Consider the following 26,838-nt stretch of genomic DNA (forward strand, 5'->3'; position numbering starts at 1 on the left):
AACAAATAGTTGGGCATGCAAATTTAGACACACATACACAACTTAAGTAGTGAGAACAAATAGTTGGGCATGCAAATTTAGACACACATACACAACTTAAGTAGTGAGAACAAATAGTTGGACATGCAAATTTAGACACACATACACAACTTAAGTAGTGAGATACTAGATCACATTAGGCTACTGAATTGTTTGCAATTTGTGGGAAATGTGATCCCAAAAGTAATACTGATTTGGAAATTCTTTAGCATTAAAGCTGTTAAGTCAGCACTTTCAGGTAAATTTTGCTCACAGAGCTGCGCATGAACACAGCCATTCACCCAGCAATTTTCCAAACCTTTGTGCATTGAATGTGAAGGTTTGTACAGGGCTCTATAATTATATTCAGTTTAATACTGTTACAGAGCTCTTTATATCAGGAACCCAGCTTTATTAGGCCTCTTGATCACAGAGGTTTTGAAGTCAGGATTGGTCTTAGATCATCCCTACTTGTCTGGGCAGAAATGACATCATATCAAAATTTTATCAGTATGGTCTTATTCATTTTTAGTTTTCTGGAGAAATATACAATTACAAATAAGCATGTTTTCTTCTTCAACATACTCCTAAGGAGCGAGGGAGATCTTAGATTCAACATAATGTGGTCCTGCCCAGTAAATATCCCCATACAATAATGGGTGTGCAGTGCATGTTAAGAAGCAGGGGAAGAAATGTGTAAGCCTGAGGACAAGGAACTGTCAAAAAACATTTTGTAAGCCACTCTGGGAGCATTTATGGTTGAAAGGTAGTGTATAAATGCTCTAAGTTAAAAAACAAAACAAACTACTCTCAGAGATGTCATAATTCTTAGGATGTACTTGGTGGACACAGCAGCTCCTGTACAGGGCCTATTTACCTTTAAATTGGTTCCTTTTTTATTACCACATGCCGACTGTGGTATTGTAGTTGATTACCATTTTTCCATAACCTTGAAAAACAAAGGTATAGTAACCCTTGGACCTTTCTGTGGGAGCAGATGGCTCTGATGAGACAGAAAACTGCAAGGGATGACTAACACACTGGAAAATAGGAACAGAATTCAGATAAACCTTGATAAACTAGAAATTTGCATAGAAAAAAATAAAATGAAATTCAATACAGACAAATGTAAAATTCTATACTTAGGCCACAAAAACCCGATGTCCACTTACAGGATGGAGGATACATGGCTCAGCTGTATTATATGTGAAAAAAGATTGTGGGATTATTGTTGATCATAAATTGAATATGAGCCATCAGTGTGATGCGGCAGCAAAAGAAGGTGAATGCTATTTTAGCCTGCCTTAGTAGAAGCTTACTTTCCAAGTCAAAAGAAGTAATAGTCCCACTATATTCTGCACTGGTCAAGGCTCATCTGGGCACCTCATTTTAAGGAGGATATAGACAGGTTGGAGCAGATTGAGAAAAAGGCAATAAGGATGATAAGAGATACAGAGAACAAAACATAGGAGGAGAGGTTGAGGAGGCTTGGCTTGTTCTGCTTGGTGAAGATCAAACATGGGGTGTTATGGCTGCACTCTTTAAGTACTTCAAGGGCTGTCCCAGAGTGCAGGGGGCTGATTTGTTTTCTGATGCACCAGAGGACAGGACAAGGTCTAATGGTTTTAAGTTACAGGAGGACAGATCCTGATTGAACATTAGAAAGACTCTCTTGACAATAAGAGTGGTTCAGTAATGGAACCAATTATCTAGAGATAGAGGCCGAACAGCTACTTGCTGGGAATGCTTTAGCTGCAGAACCTGAATTGAACAGGATTGGATTCGATGGTCCATGAGGCCCCTTCCAGCTCAATGTATCTATGAAAGCTTGGAAAGTCAATTTCTTATAGGGTATTTCCATACTTGAGGAGAAAGCTTGCTACCATCTTCTAATCCAGAGGATGAGTCACTAAGGCCCCATACAGACTGCCAAAATAAAGCTGCTTCAAGTCATCTTGGAGGCATGCTGTTTAAATGATGCATGCGTCCTAAGAGTCTGGAAACCGTGCCAAAGCCACGATCCAGTCCTAAGGACTGGAGCACAGCTTTGGCACAGCTTCTGGCCTCTTAGAACAAATGCATCATTTAAACAGCATACCTCCAAAATGACCCGAAGCAGCTTTGTTTTGGCCTGTCTGTATGGTGCCTAACAGAATCTCTCATTTTCACACCTCAAAGGAATTTTCTCAGGTGAGAACTATTCAATAATCCAGTCAGCTCCTGGACTTGGGAGCTAACCAAACAGAGGTCTCCCCAATACCCAATAAGCTGTATTTAGTTCCTTGGTGAGACACGATCCTCCAACAGCTGTCCTAGTAGGAATGAACTTCAGCCAATGGGTTCATTTGGAGCTATCCAAGGGCCTGTTCTGCCACTACTTTTTTGGATGTGACATGGCCTTACCTACCTTAACTGGAATTCAGCTGTCTGATCTATCTATGCATATTGTGACTTAAATTTCTGTGCAAGCCTCAAGTATCACACAGTGGAACCAACCACTATAGTCCACTCCCAGCCTATTTCTATTAAATGCTTTGCAAATTCTCAGCAATGGAATAATATTACAGTCCACTCCAAAATCTCTCTCTAAATCAACTGGAAGCAAAAACTGTCTGTTTTGTCAGCTATTCCAAGACGGTCACATTCTTTCAAAAGAGAGTTACACTGAAATTAGTTCAGGAACCACAATTATTTTGTATGAAATTAATGCACAGTACATACCTATTATACACCCCGGCACATATTTTTAAAATAATCTTATCCCTTATACTGTGGTTTTCCTACTCCAAAACAGTTATGTTCATGAGATAACAATCTTGATGCAAAGCTAAACCTAGCATTAAGATTTCTGCTCAAGAAATGAAGACTTCCAGAATTTTGTTTTGTGTTAACACTATTTGCCTTAAAAAAAAATACACAGCTCATCTGCCTAGCAGATATAGTTCTGCCACAACAGTCAGAAGTGAACATTTTCTTCTGAAGCTTTTAGAAAATGGATGCCAGTGGTATTTGGCAAAAGGAATACACTTCAAATCTCTCAATTATCTATCAAAGTCTTTGGAAGGGAATGTCAGGAGGAGGGGCATGGCTCTGCCTCTGCCTTTGAAGCCATTCTTGTTTACAAGCCACAGAAGCAGGGACTTCTCTTCTACCTGTTTGCTTAAGCAAGACAGCCCTCTAAAGACTACGTCCTTCCATTGGCTATTTATAGACAGCAGCACAGAAATAAAGACATCCGGCTGCAGACCTTTCAAGTAACCTGCCTGACTTTTTCCCCTGCCCCACCCCTGAATTTTTCCCTTTTAGAAAATCCCCTCTGAGCTGTCACAGCCAAATTGTAGTGGCGCATGGACAGGGGCAACTTACCTCCGTGAACATGTCTTACTGCCTTCCTACATGGCAAGAGAGGTTTCCTGTTTTCATACATTCCCTTGTTAGCTGTAATCAGTGTCAATAAGGTTAGCGTCTTTTGTGCTGGCGGCTGGAGTGGTAGCCCTGACAGGAAAGAACTTTTTAATCTCTTCCCTCACACTGAGCCATGCGAAGCCAGCCAGCGCTCCCAGGCATAACTCCCTTGGCTCCTCTCCTAAAAAAACGGTCCCTCAAGTACACTGTTGCTAAGCAATCTTTTGCAGAAGTGGTGTGCCCCCACACACAACACTCCCCACTGCTCCTTGTACGTTTGAAATTGGCAACATCTGTCCCCTTGGCAGGTTCGATTTGTGCAAAGGACCGTGTGAAGAACTGTTCAAAAACAGAAGAAAACATGCGATCGTGGAGACATTTCATCTGCACTCTTCTAATAGCTGGCTTTGCAAATGCGTACTTCCAGTTTAAAGCAAGAGGGAAAAGAAGGATTAGCTGCACCAGAGGAAGAGCAAGGAAGGGAAATACAAGCCCTGTAGTCTGGTGGGAATCACCTGCAAAAGCAGATACAGCCAAGTAGTGGAGGGTTCTTTTTCTGCTTATTTATGTATTTCAAACCTGAACGCTTCGGTAAGGTTTCTTAAGATTAATTTTTCCACCCCTACACAATTTTTATTACTATTCCATAAAAATAATGTACTATTTCTTAGAGGACCAAGTGTGATAAATCTATTAATAACAGTTTTTATTCACAATATAAAAATATTTTAAAAAAAACCCTGGCAGTTTCCACTGAGACTGATGTCTTTTATAAAAAGAGGATTATTGTGTGTTGGTACATACACATAGATGTGTGTGTATGCTTGTGCAACAAAACTACAAGTTTTCATTGCTGTTTCTATTTACAAGTGAAGTGTCAGGCTCTCCTTTCACATTAGGAATGTTAAAGCAGTCTCAAACTGGATTATTTCTGCAGTGTGTTTTGGATCAATGTTACAGAGAAGGGATTACTTTTATATAGCAATATATAGTAGCTGTCCAGCCTCTTTTTGAGGAGAACTTTGGAATATTTGATTATACATAATGAGATATCTTAGAGATGGGATCCAAGTCTAAACATGAAATGTATGTTTCATCTACACTTTATACACATAGCCTGAAGGTAATTTTATACAGTATTTTAATTAATTTTGTGCATGAGACAAAGCATGTGTACACTGAACCATTGAACCTGTGACGTCATGGTACTCAAAATTTTTCGAATTTTTGAGGATTTTTGGATTAGGAAGATCAACCTGTCCTAAAAGCTTGTAAAAAAGAAGACCCCAAATAACATTTAAAATGCTTGTTCAAAAATTTCCCCACAAGATATTCAAAGAGGTAGAGTCATATATTACATGCCAAGTTTGCAAAAAGAATTTTGAGGCACCTTACCAATGAACACAGTTTAGTCTTTAAGTTGCCACAAAAATGTACAAACTTGTGGCTGATCTGTACAAGCAGCCCTTGTTCTCTGTGTGAACCTTCTATGGTTCAGGGTGGGGAGTACTGGAAACCAGCATTAAATCATCCCAATGTATAACCCTATCGGTAACATCAACTTTCATTATACTTCCCCGCTACCATCATGGACACTTGATATTAGCCTAATCAAATTTAGTTAAAGAATACTTGCCAAAAAAAAATGGCAAAGGTTTCCACAATGACTCAAAACCTAGACCAGCTGCAAAGAACTGGGGAAGGTATGTGCTTTTTAAAGGGATAATTTCACCACTCTGCAAATAATTACATTAAAAATAAAAGCGAGGCCTGCATGCAAGTGCTGCAGTGTAGTGTGGTCAGTCAGTCAGTCAGTCATGAGCTGTTCCAAGAGAAGACATTCTAACGCCTCCATTTTATTATTGACTTGCAGCATTCTATGCCCACTGAAAATCTTTCCTTTCCTAGGATGAGAAGTGGTATTGAATCTCCCCCCCCCCCCCGCATTAAAAAAAAGAGAAAGATATTTTGAAAGTCAGTAAAACTTTGCTTTTCAATTGTCCCAGTTTTGATACAATCCTGTCAGTCCTCCAAAGATGAGATGACTGTAATTTAATGTATTTATGCCCTGCCTCTCCTGCAAAGTGCTCAAGCTGGTGTATACAGTTCCATTCCTCTCCTTTTGTCCTCACAGCAGCCCTATGAAATAGGTTAGGCTGAAAAATAATGACTGGCTGAAGATCACCAGATGAACTTCATGGCTGTCTGGGTATCTGAATTTAGAATCTTCTAGGTCATAGAATGGCAGTCTAAATCTAATTAACAGAGTATTTCTCTATGGTGATCAGTTTTGCTGTATCAATAGCAAGATTTGATCAGAAAAGAGTTGGAGGATCAGTTTTCATGCTGCCTTCTTGCATGGTACACTCTGGGACTGTAACCATGCCAGTAAAATACTGCAGTAATGTCTTTGTACTAGGACACCAACTCTGGATAACACATGAGTATGCAGCAGAGTAGTACAGTGGTACCTCGGGATACGAAATACCCAGGTTACAAAATTTCCGGGATATGAAAAAATCCCATAGGAAATAATTGTTCCGGGTTACAAATGTTTTTTCGGGTTACGAAAAATTTTTTGGTGCTTTTCGGCGCTATTTCACACGGAATCGCGGCTTTTCCCCATTAGCGCCTATGGGTTTTCGGCTTACGAAGGCTTTTCGGGTTACGAAAGCGGCCGCGGAACGAATTAATTTCGTAACCCGAGGGAGCAGTGTATTATGCAATCTCCTTCAGTAAGCCAGATGAGAGGAAACTGATGGAGCAGAATGGGAGAACTGGCAAAATGGGATAGTGCCAGGAGACCCATTACTCAAGCAAAGCACCGGATGCCAAAATAGCTTGGCAGTTCTACTGGCCAATTTCTCTGGGCTCAATATATGGCCTGATTTGCCCTGGGATCAGTTCCACTGGAGGCCCAGATATGCTACTAATTGTTTATACACTGCCTTTTCAACAAGGGACCTCAAAGAAGCATACAAAGAGTTTAACCACAAATACTACCCCCAAACACACACACAGTCTATAATAAAAATGGTGATTTAAACTTTACAATGGGACTCTTACTCATCTTCCAGAAAGCAGTGTCACACAGGTGTTCACAAAACACAGAAATTGTTTGCCTGTATTTTAATTCCCCTGTTCCAATACTGGACTACTATTGTTCTCTACAGATGCATCTGATGCACTTACTGTACTCTATAGGTAATCTCCCTCTCTCTTGACTCCCTTAATTACAGCCTACGGTGTTCACTCCTATTCCTGAAAAGGCTGAGCCTATGGCATTGGCAGAATGGGGAGATAACAAACTAAGAAAAAGACTGAAGATTGAGTAAATGCAACAATATAGGATTCAGCGAAGGGTTATGCTGCTTTATAATAGACCTTTTCTGTCTCTTATTTGTGTATGGATTAAGCAGGATTGTACCACTTTTCAGATACCACTCAGGACTTTATTACACAGGCCAGGTTATAAAAGTGGAATTCTGACAGAATAAAAGACACTTTTATTCTGTCAGTACTTATCACACAATGTTATGTCCATCCTGCTGCTGCCTTGCATTCCATTCCTTTTCACTGATGGGCAAAACCTGTCAATAGGCTCTCAATCTTCAATCTTGCTGCTATTCCATTATTACCTTTGTGAAATTGCTATTCCATTTCTTGGCAGTCACATGGTATGCGTGGATGTGACTCTGCTCCTCTCCCCACTCCTCCTCACAGCAACTGCAACTGCCAACAGCTTCCTGAAGTCTGCTGCTGTGTGCACATTCATACAGCAGCCAGCTTCAGAAGGTAGTTGGCAGCCATGATTGCTTGTCCTGCCACCCTCCTCCTGGAAGGCAGCATTTGGCGGTGTGCAAAACTGATAATGTAATCATGGATTACCAGAGCACTATCATGGGAGAAAGTGTGATAAGAAATTATGCCAAACTGATATGCTTCCATTCAGAAACTAGTGGGATTGTGGCGGGACAGCAGGCGTGATACAAGTCCTCAGCCACTGCCCACTAAATGTCAGGCCATAATTGAAACTTCTCAGATTATTCTTATTTCAAACATTTTTCTTTCTCTCCTCCTACTCCACATACACACTAACCTCTGTTCATCTCACACACAGACCTCAAAAACAAACAAAACCCTAAACACTAGAAAAAGTATAAGATAAAGGCATACCAGGGCCACTGAATCTTTATCTCATTCAATGTTCTTGCATTTTAGGATATTGTTCTTTGCTTATTACCATGCACAGTGTTACTCCCCACCAGCCGCAGCTTTCACAATCTCTATTGTTTGGCATATCCCTGCCTTGTTGGAAGCATTTGCACGTCATCCGCTCCTAAGTATTGCTCAAGCTTTTCCTGCTGGTTCTTGCAGCCTTTTCATGTCAGTGCAAATTCTACTAATGCATGGAATGATCCAACAGCTTCTTATTAGGAATTTTAACCTATCTCTTCATCAAACTGTGCTCAATAATAATAAAGGCCAAGTTATTAAAGAACATGAGATTTTTTTTTCATGCCTGGGGATGCAAGATGTTCCTAATTTTAAGGAATGACTATTACTCAAAAATACTACTGTACTACATGAATGAAATACTTTCTACATCTCAGAACACCCACTATTTCTGCTTTGCCACAGAACCAGCCTAGATGTCAAAGTGGCCATAGAGATCAGCTCACATCATGTAGTATTTGCTACAATTTCTCTGTATGTCCTATTAAACTTGTTGTACCATTTGATAGTGACTTGTATCATCTGATACACTTTTCCAAAGTTTTCCCCAACTTGCTGGCTCATGCCAGTGATATGAATTGCTTATGGTACACCACAATGTTGCAAGCTTGAAGTTGCACTGAAAAATCAACTCATAGTAGGGGAAGGGGATGCAGCTGGTTTGTGATATCAGAAACTGGAATGTGTGGCCCTCCTGATACTGTTGGCCTATATTTCCCATCATCTCTCATTATTGAAAACACTGGCTAAGAGTGATGACCACAGTAGTTTAAGAACTACCTTGGGACTATTCATCTCATCCACACTATGCAACACATGTAACACATTTTGGAGTGCTAAACACAATTAAAAGTCTTGCATCTGTAAACACAACTAAGAGCCTTGTAGCACCTTAAGGAAGAAAATATTGTGGCACATGTACTTTTTATTTTAAAATATTTATATTCTGGTCTTATTCAGTGAGAAATTCTACAATAGAATGAACATTTAAGTACTGTATTTAAATGTTTGTTAAATATTTAATGATTAAACCCAAACCTTCCTAAAAACTTCCCTGGACCAGAAAACTATTGTGTGACAAGGTGAATTCTGGGCCACAAAAGCCCATGCTCCATTAAATGTTCAAATTTAAAGTGCCACTAGACTCTTTTTTAATACGTACTACAGATCCAGATTTTCTTTTTTAAAAAAATAATGGGATTCTGGGGCTTGTAGTAAAAGAAAAAGTAACATTCCCAAGCTCTTCCAAAATCAAGAACTGCTGTTCAACACCATCTGAAAGCCCCCCAAGTCCTTAGACCCCTAATTTATAGATAATGCATCTTGGTAGTATTTTGTTGTTAACTGTCATCAAAGATGACAGCCCTATGCATGAGACCTTCAAGATATCCTATTGTGAACAGCCCTGCTCAGGTCTTGCAGACTCAGGGCAGTGGCTTCCTTGATTGATTCCACCCAATTAGAATGTGGTCTTTTAAATTGCTTTCTACCTTCACAAGCATTATTGTCTTTTCTAGTGAGTCATGTCTTCTGATGATATGGCCAAAATATGACAATCTGTTTAGTCATGTCATCTTCTAGCGAGAGTTCAATCATGGTTTGTTCAAGGACCCATTAATTTGTCTTTTAAGCAGTCCACAATAGCATCGACACACTTCTCCAGCACCACATTTCAAATGAGTTTTGTTTCTATCAGCTTTCTTCACTGGCCAGCTTTCACAACCATAAATAGAAACTGGAAATATGATAGCATGGGTAATCCTAAGTAGGATTCAAAGATATATCTACACTATTAACAGCTGAACCAAGATATGAAATATCTTGGTAGAACAAACATATTAAAAATATTTTATAATATATTTTCAAAAGGCTGCACCCATAATACTTAACCAAAAAAATCTACAGACCAGTGGGCATAATGCAGCTTAAACTTGGCGCTTTAAAATTTGACTAATTTAAGCACATGTTTAAACACTGCACATTTAAATACATACCTAAATACTGGATTGGTATAATGCTTAGCCTTTTATAACTAAAGATTTTTATGAATGCTATCAACACGATTGGCCTATATGCCACATCTGACCTATTTTTTCAAGCTACTCAGTCAACAGAGAAACAGACATAAGAAAGCAACACACTTAATTATGAAAACGTTTAAAGCAATATACTGCTAGCAAACACCAACAAACACATGATTTATAACATGGGAAAATATGGTTTAAAATGGTCATTCCCCTCCATGCATTTTACTATTTAAATTGCTCTGAATTACAATTCAAGATACATAGTTCATTGTCAATGCCACTTGTACTGAAACTTCCAGCCACTGCTTTTGATGTAATTTACAACAACAGGAAATAAATTACAAAATGTGTCTGACAGAAACATTCAAAAAGCTGATAAGCCAAAGTCTTGTAAAAAGCTGTATTTACTGAAAAAACAGTCATGTGCCATGTTGGAATATGGTAAGGAGGCTTAACAAAAACTTCATTACACAATATTCTTCCTTTTTATTTCAAACTCTTGCACTGTCACATTTGTCATGGTCTTCTCTAGGCAAGTAGCTCTGTCCTGCTCTTCCAAGACTTCTGTGAAATCCTTCCCTTCCCTGCACAACTGCATCCTTGTTATGTGCAGCAATATACAAACACACAGAACTGGGTCCACATCTACCTCTGATATGATTCATTTCATGGCCAACTCCTCTATGCTTTGGTCTCCCATTTCAAAAATGGAAATAGTGATCTGGGGCTGTAGGCATGATTGTGGACAAACCCAAAGAACAGAAACTTTCATCTGGGAGAGTGTCTCCCAAAAGCTACAAACCTTAATGAAGAGAAGCAAGGAAACACTTCTATGTTCAAAAGAGTTTTGTCGCATATATAGCAAAATCAACCCTCCATCCCCACTCCTTTCAATTTCAATTCTCCATTCCTAATATGTTTGAAAATTCTAGGCTGTGGATTTCAAACAGCACCACTCTTTGATAGGCATTTTAGTACTGAAGTTTAGAAGAATTCCAAAAAGAGAGGCAGAGAATGTGTCTAGTTCTATGCACAGGAGGAACTCAAGAATGAAGCTTGATATATGCATGGTGCATGCATAATAAGAGCAGTCATGGCAAAATACCCATTTTGCAAATGAAGTTATTTACTATAACTGAACTTTGCATGGATCAGTCTTGCTGTCTGACCACTTGAATACTTGAAGCTGGAGATAACAGAATTTGTAAAAGCAGAAAGACTCTGGTATGAGTTTAGTTTTAGTGCAAAATGAGTCATAACACAATCATCCATGCTAGATTAATTGACTCCACAGTAAAGCCTCCTCCTCTGTTCAAATGGAAAGGCTTAACTTGTCAGTGCTGCTGTGAGCAAAAGCCATCAACAATTAATTCACAGCTGCGGGTGACACACAAGCCTTGAACAGCAAAACGCCAATCAGCGTTTGATGAAAGATGTGATGTCAAAGGAGATCACTGTGGATGAAAAGTGTCCTTCCCCCCTCTCTGCTTTCAATAATGGTGGAGGGGAAACTCTCAATGGTTTTAAAACCAAATAGCCATTAAATTAATTTCCAGTTACTGACATCATTCCTAGTCTATTGTCTTGACAGTAAAACCAGGGAGAATTTTCTAGCTGCAGACTAAACCAACCCTTTTCCTGAAAGAGTTCCATCACCCACTAAAAACACTTTTATTTTTGCAGGATTTGGGCCTGACCACAGCTTATGTTTATCTGTCTCTTCCTTTTGTTGTTCTTGCTGCTATCTTGTAGTTTGCCTTGCAGCTTTGTTTGCTTAATTATTTTGTGATTATGTTTTTAACTTGCAAGTAAGCAAGAAGAGAAATATCTGAGCTAAAAGCAAAAATTATCCAAGCCAAATTTTCATCCTTTGTACTCAGCTCACTTTTAAATTAATTGGGATTAATTAATACAGAAGAACTACAAGTACATGAACATGATATTCAGAGATTAATCACTTCTGCACAACATAGGAAAAACCACCAAACAAACCCAATAAACAAACAAGTGTCCATTAAGCAAAATAAAAATCCATACAGGTTTACTGGAATAAACTGGAGGATTATTTTTGGCTACTGTAAATATTAGTGTGCCCTAAATTAAAAACTTTAATAGGTGATCAGACCTTTTCAAATTATGTAAAACAGCCATTCTGCTCAGCCTTCTCTACCACCAACTTCCCCTTCCACTCCCAAAATTCTCACCTTTCAGCACGCAATGGTAACATGTACCCCAGTTCCCAGTAAGAGGCCTTTAACTACTAGGCAATGGGACTAATACAATTTGCCCACCTATCCTGGAACCTATGGTTCCAATACCTGATGGGAAAGGATTCTTGGCAGGAGCTTGAAGCCTCGCTATTGCTACCTTCATCTGCCCCCCCCCCATAGAGAATTTGAAGATCCTAGGGGTGGGAAGCAAATGAAGTCTCAATACCATTTTAACAGAAGGGTGATCATCCATCTCTCACACCAGGTAGCAACTGACTCTGCTCAAAGCCAGCTATCATGCAGCATATTCAACCTGGATGATCATACTATAAATTGACTAATGATCAATCCCCTTTCAAGTTGTTGTAATGATGAGCCCTCCATAGGAAACAGGAAAAACTGAACATTTAAACCATCTTTTGGGGGGATACATAATGAAAGCATAATCAAAACAAACACTGCAGTTTCACCAACCTCAACTGGTTCAGCAGGTATTTTCAGTTTGGGTAAGTTGGTCTTGGTGTTTGCTTTTAAACTAGTTATTTTCCCATAGGATGATTCATGATATTCCTTGGGTAGAGGCTTGAGCTCTGGAGACTCATCTGGTGCCTGATCTTGACCATCCATTGGCCGGACGTAGGCAGTCGGTTTCTGCTGTATTGCACTGGTTTTGGAGGACAAGGACGAGGGAAATGTCTGGGTGGAAGGTTGGGCAGCAACAGCTACAGGAGCACTCACACTGTCCTGGGTTTCTTTATCACATGTTCCAGCCACCAGCTCCTGAGGAGGGGAGCTATTCTGTCCAGGTTTTTTGTTGTTGCTGCTACTCTGAGGCCTGGAATTGATGCGTTGGCCGGAATGTAGAGGGGACAAAGGTGCAATAGGGGAAGACAATGTGGACAGCAGGGGAGAAAGTTCCAAAAGGGAGGCTTGCACCTCACGTGCAATATCTTCTTCAATGCATTTTTCGCTTTTCTGCTGGCGCCTGCTACTTTGGACTTCTTGAGTCTTGCAGCTCAGCTCCTGACTTTGCCTCTGATGGCTGGACATCCCACTACTTTGTGAGACTGAGTCAATCCTCGAGTGGGCTTTTTGGTAGTGCACAGAATTTCCTGCTGAGGGAGCACTGGAAGGGAGAGGTCCCAAAGGCTTGTGATGATAGTTGTTCTGGAATGAAGGGGGTAGTGTGCTGCTGGTCTTTCCGGGGAAGAGTGGACGATCTGGTTTGTGCGGAGGGATCAGAGACATGACACTCTCTGGGATCCCTATGTAATTCTGCTGGGACCTTGCAGCAATGAGTTCCTTCATCTCTTCATAATCGCCAAACATTTTTTGAATTCTGCTAGACAGTTCATCTGCTTTGTTAATCTGAAATGGTAAACAACAGCAAAGGATGAGAGGAATGAAAGCACTGAAACAGATGAAGCACTGGCAAATATGATATGCAAGGGAATGATTAAAACATAATGAAGTTACTGATCCATCTGATTAATTTATCATATTGATCGAACAGTAGCAAAGACTCCCATTCAAGTTTTTCAGGCAGCTGCAATTTCTTGCAATTTGCACTAGACATTTTTACAAGGCTGAAATGCAATGTGATAAAAATTACTCTATTTCCTTCATGGAGACCATCTTCAGCCTTCAGAAGATTCTACTGCTAAGGGAAATAAAAGAACAAGAGGCATAGGAAAATATTTCTGTTTTACACTGCAACTCTCATCACTGCTGAGCAGTAGCTGGGACTGATAGGAATTGTAATCCAAAGCATATGCAGAGCATCAGGTTGGGGAAGATTTCCCATCTTGTGGAGGTGTGAATGATCATCTAGCAATTGGGAGCAAGAAGTAAACCCAAGGAGGGAGAGGACACCATAGATTCTGAAACCAGTTAAAACAAATTAAAAAGAACAACCAAAGTCTAGCAAATTAAACAAGGTCTATTTACATACCAGAATAAAAAGGGTTTTACCTGCTCTGGAGACCAGGGTTCAATTCCCAGCTTTGCCATGAAACCCACTGGGTGACCTTAAGCATGTCACATGCTCTCAGTCTCAGAGGACGGCAAAGAAAAAACCCCTCAGAACAAATCTTGTCAATAAAAGCCCATGATACAATTGCCTTAGGGTAACCATAAATCAGAAATGACTTGAAGGCACACAACAAGATAGTAAGGAGAATGTCACAGTCTAGCCTCTCTGGAAAATAAGTTTCAGAGTCTAGAAGCAGCCACTGAGAAGATCCTCTCCCATGTTCCCATCAAATGTGCCTGTGATGGTGGTGGGAGAGAGACCCCAGAACATCTCAAAACATAACCTGCATTCGCACTGGACCAATAATCCAAGTTGACACCACTTTACCTGCCATGGCTCAATGCTACGGAATTCTGGAAACTGTAGTTTTGTGAGATATTTAGCCTTCTCTGTCAAAGAGTTCTAGTGCCACAATGAACTATAATTCCCAGAATGCCAAAGCATTGAGCCATGGCACTTAAAGTGGTGTCAATCTGGACTATTTCTGCAGTGCAGATATAATCAGAGTTGGGTTCATATAACAGGAACATGGTCCTTGAAATAAGTCAGTTAAAAATGATCCCACTAATTTTGTATCCTTCAATATCTTCAAGCAAGAGTAGATCGATTTCTTACATTCAGTGAATCTAGATCATGCACCATTGCCAATCAGCAGTTGCTGAAACTTTCTAAACCCTGCTACAGGAAATACCACAAACTGGAAGTTCTGGAGATTGAACCCATGACAACCTGCATGCAAAATACATACTCTACATAGTGCTATAGACCTTCTTGGGTTACCACTTGCTTCCAATTGCTAGATGATCATTCACATATCCACAAGATGGGAAATCTTCCCCAACCTAATGCTCTCCATATGCTTTGGACTACAATTCCTATCAGCCTCAGCCAGCATGACCAGTGCTCAGCAGTGATGAGAGTTACTGTGTAAAACATATGGAAGATATGAGGCTGAAGAAGCTCAATTAAGAGAGAGGGTCTGTAGTATTCTTGATATGATAGGCTGCCAAAGCCGCAGCTCCAAAAACAATGTGATTGATGGCATGAGGACTCCCCTTCTGCAAGCCATTCAAACCGCCATGCAATGATATATGCTGGAGATACCTTGTAAGGTTTTTCAAAGAGGGGAATAGCTGCAGGGAACGTCTCTCTTTCCTGGTGAGCTTCCTGGTTCCTCCTCTCTTTTGCTTGGATGCGGAGCAAATTCCTCTCTTCATTGTACAAGCTGTTGGAGAAAAGAAGGGGGGAAGTTACTAGCTAGCACTTCACTCTCTAACACAGTGAAGGTTCCACCTCTTCAATTGGCACACTTTTTAGAACTGCAGAAGAAGGTAATTAAAGAAAGCAAGGGATTTGCATGGGCTGCCACACAATACAGTACCTAGACATGTGCCTACAGGCATGTAGGGCAGGCACAATGTGAAGCAGTTAACATATTTGCACACAGAGAAAGTTTTAACAGAAACTTGTTTTATTTATTTAATTTATATCCCATCTTTCTCCTGGCATAGAACCCAAGGCATCTTCCAACCAGCCACAACTATAAAATTATTAATACAAAAATTAAAACAGTTAAACCCAAGTTGTATTTTAAAAACACAAGATTAAAAACACAAACTGAAACACATTTTAAAACATAACAACCCCATTAAAAGTTCCACCTGCAACAAATGCAAAACCAAACGCCTCTCTAAATAACATAAAGAAATAAACAAAATACCCTAGCAAGCCTATTTTCTAGGATCCTGTGTGCAAGTGGCTCATCTACTTTTGTCATCGCGCTCTTTATTTCAGTCACCACATGGATCCAAGAGATTAGAAAGGGGCAACTCCCTTTGCTGTTCTGGAACTTGCAGAAGAAAGAACCATAATGTGTGTGTGTGGGGGGGTACTTTCCTTCTTCAAATACTACTTTATTGGAGATATACAGTTCATACATACATACATACATACATATGAGATCTATTCCATAATTTCTCTGGTTCAGCTAGCAATAGGATAGGGAGAAAAAAATGTAATAATCTGTGCCAGACTCCTCCAGATTAGGTGCCCTCCAGAAGTGTCTAGCTACAATTCTCAACCTCACCACACTGGTTGGAGATGATGAAAATTGTAACACAATGTATCTGGAGAGATAGTTGAGATAGTCCTGTTGCCTACTGACAAAGATAATCCTATTGCCAACACATTTTAATTAACATTTCCATATGTCTAAAACAAAACAATAACTTACACAAGAAAAATGGGGGAGGGGGACGAGAAAGATGAAAAAAGTAGATCCAAATTAAGAATATAAAATAATTGCTAATGTTTTAATCTTAATGTTTTCTACGTTTTAGCTATGTGTCTGTTTGTTGTTGGTAGTGGTGGTGGTGTTTCATGAATGATTTGTTTACAAAAAAGTCCCCAAATGTAATGACGACCAGTAGGAGGGCTTTGAAATTATTTACTCTTGAATGTAAGAACAAAATCAGTAGAGTCAAGTCATTTCTGACTTACGGTGACCCCAAGGCAAACCTAACATATGGGGTTTTCTTGACATGTTTCTTCAAAGGAAGTTTGCCATTGCCTTTCCCTGAGGCTTAGAGCACGTAACTTGCTCAAAGTCACCCAGGGAGTTCATGGTGGAGCCATGCTCCAACATTCAAACCAATACGCCATGCTGGATCTCAGTCAGCAATCTTGCTGTTTCATTATGCACTAGCTGCAGCTTCATAACCATCTTCAAGGTCATCCTGACAAAGAGCACATTGCAGTATGCAGTAGTCAAATCAGGAAGATGCCAATGAAAGAATTATTATGGTCAGGCTACATATTCAGGCCACAGCTGTCTGAACAGAAACAGCTCAGATGGATTTAGGAGTATTCCCAAGGTGTACATCTTCTGCCTCAAGGAGTTGTAATTTTCATTGTTTTTTTTAAATGTCTGGGCCTTTTAATCTGCTTTAGTTCTGATCGGCTTCACTTTTGCCACATGTTGTGATATTGGCCTGGCTAATGTATTTCCAACATTTGATTTTGCCCTTGTAATAAGCCACCATGTGAACATGGTTAGAGGTGGCTCAAAAGTGCTAAAATAACACAAACATAAAACAAGTCATAACAGTCGCTCTCAGTAGCAACAGTGAGGGCATCTGTTTCTGTGGAATTACACCAGTTTCCCCAGAGCTTAAATCCATTCTATCTTCTCCAACATTGACATACCCCACGCCTCACCAGTTCTCATCTTGCTGAGGCCATGAAAACTGCAGCAAATCCATTTTCCCAAGTAACAGCTACTTTTGGAGTTTCATGCTTGGATTGAATTTGGAATATGATTACCCACAGTCACGCATCAGGAACAGGGCAAAGAAACTACTGTCTTTACAATGATTTTCTGTGCGAGCAAGCTCATGAAAAGCCTCAGAATGTTGATTTGTTCAAAAACAACTGCTCTGTGTGAACCAGAGCCTTTAAACCAACCATTATTATTCTCTTATCAACACAAAGCAGAAAAGACAGATGTGCAAGGCCAGAGGACAACAGTGTTATGTAAGAAACCTGGCAATGTCCTCAAATTGATCTGTATCGTTTCTTCCAACTCATATATACCAAGTGTTAATACAAGTAGGAAATGATCTGGCACCAGCTCCATTCATTTCATTGGGTCTAGAGGCAATGTCTTCTGATTCTTGGGTAAGTCAGCAGGCTGATAGCAAACTAAGATGTCTGGCACCATCCCCCATTAGTGCTGCATACGGACTGAAAACTGGAGATGGCCCCAGTACCTTTAATAACTGTAGAAGTGAGAATTGCAGCAGATGTTGCTTGTCATGCAACCAAGTAACAAGCAACAACTGCTGACATTCCCTCAATCATTAAAGGTATACAAGCAACTTCCAGCTTTCACTCTGGCAACCCTAGTGCTATCTTCAAGAAACGTGTTCCAAGTCTGCACAGTTCAGTGGGACTTATTCCTAAACAGATTTAAGACTGCAAATAATTCATGGAATGAAAGGAAAACTTATTCCAGCATCACCCAATAGAATGGATTACAGGTTTTGGTATACTTTGTTTGTGCCACCTACATCTCCTTTCACAAGTTCAGAGAATTACAGGACACCAGAGTGAATAATTTCATGATGCAAGGCAGCTGCATCCTTCTTGCAGCCCTTCCAGGCAGCACTCTTCCTCTACTACTGCAATTGACTGGCAACTGCAATGGCTCTACAGTGCCAATGGAACAGAGGGGAAAATAAGAGATAGGAAGGAGTGAAGTGCTGCGATGGGGGTATTTCAACAACACAGATGGTGAGAGATGACACTGATAATGGTCTTTAAATATCTGAAATGATGCCATATAGAAGAAAGAACAACTTGTTTTCTGCTGCTCCAGAATCTAAAACTAAAGCCAATAGACTCAGGTAACAAGAGACTCCATTTAAACTTTAGAAAGAACTTTTTAAACTGTAAATGCTGTTCTACAGTGGAACAGACTGCCTGTGAGGTTGCTGGACTATTCATCTTTGGAGGTCTTTAAACAGAGGTTGGATGGGCATCTCTCAGGGGTGCTTTAATTGTGTATTCCTGCATGGTAGGGGATTAAACTAGATGGTCCTCATAGTCTCTTCCAACTCTAAAATTCTATGACCACGGATGATCTTGGAGGGGCACTGGGGCTCAAAAAGAGGGTTCTGAGGCTGCATGAGGGCCCTGTGTCCCCAACCCACTAGCAGAAGCAATAAGATGAAAGGTATTTCTGTTCCTTATTCAAACATGCACAAATGCTTAATATATCCTAAAGTAACAACATTGGCAGAAAATCCAGACAGTTACACAAGGCAGAATCTGTGGATATTCCCCCCATGCACACAATCCTCACACCAGTCCTGTGACAAAACGCATCTACACACGATTATTCAGAAGCTGTGTTGGCATCCCTTCACTGGCTCCCTCTCCCTTTCCGCATTCAGTATAAGCTCCTGCTGTCGACATTCAAAGCCCTCCATGGACTGGCCCCTCCTTACTTATCAGACCTTCTTGCTCTTCACCTTCCCACCAGGGCCCTCCGTTCTGGTAGTCAAGGGTTCCTGTCTCAGCCCAGGATTTCCTCTGCCCCATCCCGGATTCGCCCCTTTTCACTTGCTGCCCCTCACTCCTGGAACCTTCTTCCTCCACAAGCAAGAGCCATCACTTCTTTAACCAGCTTCAAAACGGAGCTGAAAACCATCCTATTCAGAGAAGCTTTCCCAGGCATCGCATAATTGTCGCTTACTATCTGATGTTCTGTTGTTGGCTGTTTATCGATCCATTTCCTGTATTCCTATGTACTGTATATGTATTATCCTACTTGTGATTATGTATTTTCTCTGGATAATGATTAACCATCCATTATGAAGCCTTGCCCTCCCTCCAGTCCATCTGCCTTGGTCCAGACCTCGGAGGTTGAGAGGAACTGCTGGACCTCTTACCCTTTCCCGTCACCACTCCCTTCTCCTTCTGTGTCATGTCTTTTTAGATTGTAAGCCTGAGGGCAGGGAACCGTCTAACTAAAAAGATTGCATGTACAGCGCTGTGTAAATTTACAGCGCTTCATAAATAAAGGTTAATAATAATAATAATAATAAAGTAAGTCCCACTATTACTTGAGACCATTACAAAGATTTGTATGATGCAGCCCTACAACTGCTGTTGGACAGTCCACCATTTTTCTTCAATGTCCTGCATTTTGGGCTGAGTTTTGTCCTGCAGTTGTCCTACAGTTTGGTCTTGAATTTGTTCCACATTTTGTCCCTGGTAAAAGTGGACAATTATGGCAACCCTAGTTGGACTGCATGTTCCAAGAGCCCTAGCCAGCTCACCCAAAAGTGAAGAATACTGGGAGCTGTAGTCTGACAACAACCAGAAAGCCACATGATTCACAACTGTGGTGTATTGGACTGTAGCCTGAATCACAGGAAATAGCCCATGGTCATGTGGAAAGCTTGTGGATAAGTAAGCCTTCTTGTTCTCAAATCCAGCATTACTACAATTATTCTATCACAGTGACTCAGAAATATAATTGGTTCAAAATGTACTAGTAGTATTCGTGCCATTGCACAACCCTCTCAACTACTTGGGAGAGCTAAGAGATTGTGGTGCCGTGCAAGTCCTCCTCTATAAGCCTGGCCAGATGAGGCCATATGCATTCCCATTTTCAAAAACCAGGCCACTGGAAAATCAGCAGATTGTTTTTGATCACTAAGCCCCCCCTGCCTCCAAGCTCTGGAATTTTTCCATTGGGAGATCCACTTATTCTCCTCTTACTAGCCACTCAATTGTAATTACAACCATAGTTTGGAAGGTTTACTCTTTTGTTCTGCTCAGGACCGTATTTTCCCATGTTTTGAGATCTTCTAGGAAGGTCCTTTTCCCACTACGCTCACAGGCACATCTGGTGGGAACATGAGAGAAGGCCTTCTCAACCTCTGTTCCCAAGCCCCAGAATTCCCTTCCTGGAGAGTTTAGGCTGACACCCTCCTTCCATTCTTTTAATAAGGAAGATCATTCCATTTCTGCCACCTCTAAGGCCTGATTGATTATCAAAAAAGGGCTTTTCAAAATGTGCTGTACCATTTACCAGTTGTTTTCTTTTTAGTTACCATGTTTTTAATTCTACTGTGAGTTTAATTATATTTTTTAACTTCTGTATGATGTGGGTATTTTTTTACATTATTTTTTTTTAAAAACACCCTTGTAAACTATTTCGAGTTCCTGACCAGGAATTCCTGTTTGTATCAATCAATCTGCTTGCTTTTCTTGAGATTCCAAGAATGAAACCCCAATGAATGCCGTGCTTCAGGAACAAATGGTGAGAGTCAATGAAAGTTGATATATATGACTGATTTTTACCATCAACTTAAATTTAAGAGCAGTGTCTGTAAGATAAATAATTTCTTTTTCATGAGGGCTATTAACATGATATTGATGCAAAAATATGAAGAATCTTTATACCACATCTCAAATAAGACTAGGAATGCTGCACAGAGAGTACATGTTACAACTCACAGAGCACCCTTGCAGGAGTCTAGACTGAGGTGGGCAACTGTGGAAAACTAAGGGGCCACATTAACCACCCTTGGAGGGCTGCACCCTCCACTACACCTGCTCCTGCAAAACAACAATAATGTTGCCCTGCAAATGCCCTCTAAAAGACATATGGACATTCCCATTCTATTTTGGGGATTTCCTGGCCGACCAGTGCATTTTGAAACAAATCATTTTGGGGGGGAGGGGGAATTCTGCAATTTTTTGTTTTTATGGGGGGGGGGCTACTAGGGGTTTCCAAACTTGGTGGAAATGCCCTCTACATCTCCTAGTGGTCATTTTGGAGCAAAAAATATTAAATTTTATCCCATAGGGACCACAAAAATGCCCAGGGGGAACACATTCACCCATGATTCTATGATTCTATGAGAAGGCCGCACTTTGGCTACCACTGGTCTAGACTAAGAATAGTTCCAGATGAGTAATTTATCACACTGTGTTATGTAGGTTCTCTGCTGCTTCTCTGTTTCAGGAGAAAAGGTCAGAATAGCTACACAGTGCATTCCTGAAAATAATGCCCAAAATAATTTATTTTAGTATGAACATTTGTGGATTCTAGTTCATGTCCCCAGAAATACTGATACAGTGCAGTATTTGAGCCCCAAGTATAAACGTAATTACAGAGTTGTGGGAGTTGGATCAGGGTGAAATGTGTTGCAAAGATAAACAGGATTGCAAGATAAGACACTGTGAAAAGCTCACTGCCACTGATACCCACATATCTGCCTTACACACTTGTTACTGCCACAATGAACTAAAAACCATAGAAATTTGAGGTTGATGGGAGGGAAGACCAGGAAATACCAAAATGATTCCCCAGTATATCAATATTAGGTTTAGTTCTGCCTTAATTATCCCCCTAATTTGCACCACTGATGTTCATTAGATTTCTACCCCAAGAGCTCTCCCTTGCAAATGATGCAGATGCAAAGAGCAATAAATACAATTCCATGTGGCAACATTGATTCCTATGGCTTTGCTAAATGGAAGCAAAAATACACAGGCCTCTAGAATCATCTTGCTGGGACAAACATTAACCCATGCTGTTATTCTAAAACAAGGTATTTGTGCATTATTGCCAAATGCCACTTCACTGTTGTCATTCTAACTACCACCCCAGAACAACTAGAGATGCAAAAATTCCAGAAAATCTGAAACCTTAGGGGGGAAATATCCAGGGTCCCCCCCCCCCCATTTTTCCTGAAAATGTTTTAGAAATGTTTTTAAAAATGGGAGGACACTTCCTTTACACAGACTGACACAGACTGAAAGTCCCTTTGTTACTTCAGGAATATAATGTGCACTCTATATAACTTGGCTTGGTATAAATTGTGTTTAATATATCTAAGACACCCAACAGTTTATTCAAGAAATAATTACAAACTGAATTTACAGTGGGTCCTTGTTATCCACTGGGGTTTGGTTCCAGGACACCCCGTGGATAACAAAATCCATGGATGTTCAAGTCCCATTAAATATAATGGCACAGCGAAATGGTGTCCCTTATATAAAATGGAAAATCAAGGTTCACTATTTGGAATTTATACTTTTTTGAAATATTTTCAAGCTGTAGATGCTTGAATCCATGGATAAAAAATCCATGGATAAGGATCAACTGTACTTTCTAAAATATTGTGGTTAAATGGAACTAAAAAGACTGAATGAACTGCAAAGGAACACCTCAGCTATAAGCAACCTCTAAGTTTCATCAATTTATGAGGAACAGGCAAAAATAAATAAATCAACTATTAAAAAACAGAAGAAAACAGAAGACCACTACACCATGCACTACTATATGGAAATATTTTACTAACAGACAAACAGTACCTTCCCCTATTTCTGCCTGATCGTCTTATTGCAATATGAAAAATTTCCATACCAGTCTTATTAGAAGACCAAAGTGATCACTTTGCTAACTAGCTGTTCCACCACCCCAAGTACATCTGCCTTTAGGACAGGTATAGGAAGCTAGGAGGGCTTATTATTACCTCCAGGAAACATTAAAGGCTGCATCCCCAACTACACTCCCCCCCCCCAAAAAATACACCTTTCTCCCTCTTGGGAGCATTTTTTTACCATGGTTCTTTTCTTGGGGTTTGGGCTATTTTAGACACAGAAGAAGCTTTTTTAACAACAGTTTTGAAAAAAGGTTTCTTCTGGGCCAAAACATGAGAAAAATTACCTCCATAGCCACATAAATGTACATAGCAGGTTGCACTTTCCCAAACCCTGTGTTAAATCCTATTTGCTAAGCTGTCAATTGGTGTATTTTATAACATTGCTCCCATGTAAACTGAAATAATGCCAGGAAGCAAGAAAATATTAAATGGACAGGGTATATTTGTAAACAGTTAATGGGGGGGGGGATAAATAAAAGAGGAAAAATAAAATCAAGAATTGGGCAAAACCTATGCTCTCAGTGGAAAAAAGTGGGTGAGCTATTTTCATTTCAAATTAAATCAAGTTCATTTGTCTCTCTCTTAAGTACTGTATGTGGAATTGTTTAAATATTCCTGAAAACAGGAGGGATCATATTTCCTCTCTCCTCCAGCACTTCATGTAACTTGTTTGTGATTTTTTGATATTTTGAATACATTACCCGATAAGCAACATATTTAAACCAATTTAAGATTTTTTTTATTTCATATCATAACATTGAAAGTGAAAGAAAAATCCAAACTAAAAGCTGTAATTGCACGTGCCTTTTTCAAGTGCATTTTAGGAAAACAAAACTCAGTTCAACTAATTTTGACTACTGAAAAAAAAAAGAATACATATGAGCACATAAAATTAAAGAAAAGTGTGCTGGACTATGATTTGGGAGAGGTCATTTCAAATTCTCAATTTAGCCTGCTGCCACCAGTGGAATACCCAACAAAGTTGCTAATTCTGTTCACATTACAAGATCCATACAGTGTTTCTGATTTTAATATGGTTATTTTAGAAAAACTCTGCATCCTGATCTAGTTATATACAGTACTTATCAGCAGCAAAGAAGAGGGTGGAAACAACATACTAATGTGTGACATATTTCCGTTCTAGAACACACAGTACCTCTTCCTTCTAAAGATTAAGGAGGAACATTTCCCTTTAATACAACAGCAGGAAATTATGAGCCTTAATGAAACTGATTTCTAATAGATGCTACAACGTCTCTGCGGTGAGAAGTCACCAATTCAACTTTCTCAAAACCAAGGGTGGAGCTTTCCCTCCATCTTTTCATAAAAGGTCAGGATTCTTTTTTTTTTAAAGCCATAAAATTGCCTACTGATGTTCATCGTAAAATTAGTCACAAAGAACCCTGTTCTGCTTCTCACTAAAATCTTGATGGGAAAACATATCACAAAGCAAACCCAGCCTCCAAAACACTGGCTCAGTATTTGGAACGGATATGAAATGAAGCACATATGCCCTTGTCCCACCAGCCTATTGACATTACTATTTCTCTTGCCCTTCCATCGGCCTTGTTTCAGTAACAGCAACAGCCTTTCCTGCTCTAGAGCCTGTAATAAGATTTCCCTCTAGCAAGCATATTCAGGGCTAGCTGTGTTGACCTGACTATACAGCAAAATACATAACCCACAAAGCAGTGATATCTTTATTGGACCAACTAAAAAAGCAGAAAATAAATAATGCAAGCTTTCAAAGCTCTACTTCCTTCTTCATCAGGCCAAAGTGTTAAAAATTAATCAGAAGAAGAAAAAATATGATATTAGTGTCACAAGCCTACATTCTGTTCTTAATAAGTTATTTCTGTTATCAGTTAAGATGGTCTGGTGGGATATCGATGCAGGCAGAGTTCAATCCCCCTTTTTTTGGCCATGTGGAGACTGGGAAAGAGCAGGAAAGGTGAAATATGATTACTTGATGTGATTTATTGCTCTGTATATCTCTCCAGACCGTCTTACCTGACAACAGAAATAACATTTTAAAATGCATCTGAAGAAGTAGTCCAAGTCTATGAAAGCTTATGCTACAACTCCTTTCGCCCAGTTAATCTCAAAGTTTCTACAAGATCCCTTATCATCCTTGTCGCCCTTCCCTGAACCCACTTCAATTTGTCACTTTCTTAAAAATAAGACACCCAAAATTGAACACAGTACTGCAAGTGAGGCCTGACTAGAACAAAGTGGGAAAACACAGTTCTCCCTAAGAAAGATTGGCCTGCCAGTTGTTGTTTTTTTCGATAACAGCCTGCAAAAATTACTTTGGTTTTTGGTTTTTTTAAACTACCCAAATCTTCCAGCTAGCATGGCCACAATCAGGCTGGAACTAGAACTAACTGGAACCAGAGAAGGCAAAGTCTCAACTTATCAAAACATTCACTATTCAGACCCCTAGGTCTATTCCCGATTAAAAAAAACTGTCTGGAAAGGTGTGAATGACAGGTTGTGCATGATGCAGGTATCACCTGCAGACCTTAAGCATGTGCTGGAAGAGAGCACTTTGTTTGGAGGAAAGGGAAACTAGTAACTCTTTTAATTTCCTTTGGCACCTTTTGCAGGTGCTAATGGTTAGAATTAGGAATGAGTCTGGTAAGAAGAGGAGAACACCTCTTGGGTACTGGTTCATTGCTTTGCTCCACAAATGAAAGACATACCAAGTAGGCTTCCAACTATTATCTCTCAGTTGGATCAGTATGTTGGTTAAAGAGTGGGAGAAAGAGATATTATATCTCAGCAGGCCTGTTCAAAAACAAAACAGAGAGCGAGAGAAAGAGAAGAGAGACAGCAAGAGAAGAGAGAAAGCGAGAGAGCTTGCACAGAATACAAAGGATGGAATGTGCTTACTGCATGCAGCCAAATTGGGAGGGTTAATTAGCACATCAAAGGTATGAGACAACAAAGGAGAAAAATCTGCAGCAAGCAGTCAGCTTGATAAGAGAGTTGGGGAGATCAAACATTTACAGGGCTCCAACCATTTTTCTTTTCTTTTTTTCCCCCCTTGGCAGGCTCTCCATGCCTTTATCTGGTCCAGTGACCAGCTGAACATTGAAGCTTCTTTTTTAACTCCTTCCCTATTTTTTTCTTGCTGGGAAAAGCTTCACCTGCCAAAATGCTCATTGCCTGGTAGCTGTTAAGAACTTTGCAAGGAGAGAAGGGGGAGGCAGAAGCAGGTTTATTGTCACATCACATTTGTTTAAGAATTCAGACTGCATCAGATGAATACGAGAGCAAAACTCACCTCCTTGCCTCAACATTGTGTTCGATTGCTTTATGCACTCATCTCTCAACTCGGTTCCGGTATCAGAAGTGAAAATTCAGAGTGAAAATCACTCAGAACAGCCTACCTCCACTCTGGGGCACTTCAGATGTTTTGGATTACAACTCCCACCCAGATGGAATAGCTCCTGCCTAAATACAGCCCAGCACATCTGGAAGGCACCAGCTTGGATGAGAACCTGACCTGAACCAATGGAGGGCAGTAAGGTGGGCAGGTTTGGCTCTCTCTCCTCTGCGGCCTCTCCTCCTCACCTGCAACCCCACACATGTGGCACTTCATATGGATGAGTGGCAGTGTCTTGAGTTTAGCCTTCAGTGCCAAATTGGCAGCACACACATCTCTTGTGGACAGCACAAGAAATTTAACATCCGTGAGGCAGCATGGTGTGAGCACTGGAGACCAGGGTTCAAATCCCTGCTCAGCCATGAAAACCCACTGTGTGACCTTAGGCAAGTCACACTCTCTCAGCCTCAGAAGGAAGCAAAGGCAAACCCCTTTTTATAAATCTTGCCAAGAAAACCCAGCACTAGGCTTGGCTTGGGGTCACCACATGTCAGAAATAACTTGAAGGCACACATCAACAAAGTTAGTATTGCTGTTGTTGCTCTTCTTGCTGATGTGT

At 40.2% G+C, this 26,838-nt stretch overlaps 1 protein-coding gene across 4 annotated transcripts in view; it reads right to left on the minus strand.

The window, feature by feature from the left end:
- AFF1 (AF4/FMR2 family member 1) overlaps positions 1 to 26,838 on the minus strand; it is a 151,268-nt gene that overhangs the window by 77,933 nt on the left and 46,497 nt on the right. For all 4 annotated transcript variants that reach the window (XM_042470216.1, XM_042470217.1, XM_042470218.1 and 1 more), the window contains exons 2-3: positions 15,033 to 15,153; positions 12,371 to 13,264 (exon numbers count right to left, since the gene is read on the minus strand). In XM_042470216.1, the coding sequence (XP_042326150.1) occupies positions 12,371 to 13,264; positions 15,033 to 15,153 (1,015 nt within the window). The remainder of the gene's footprint in view (positions 1 to 12,370; positions 13,265 to 15,032; positions 15,154 to 26,838) is intronic.

The sequence above is a fragment of the Sceloporus undulatus genome, chromosome 5 (assembly GCF_019175285.1).
Source record: "Sceloporus undulatus isolate JIND9_A2432 ecotype Alabama chromosome 5, SceUnd_v1.1, whole genome shotgun sequence".
Taxonomy (NCBI): domain Eukaryota; kingdom Metazoa; phylum Chordata; class Lepidosauria; order Squamata; family Phrynosomatidae; genus Sceloporus; species Sceloporus undulatus.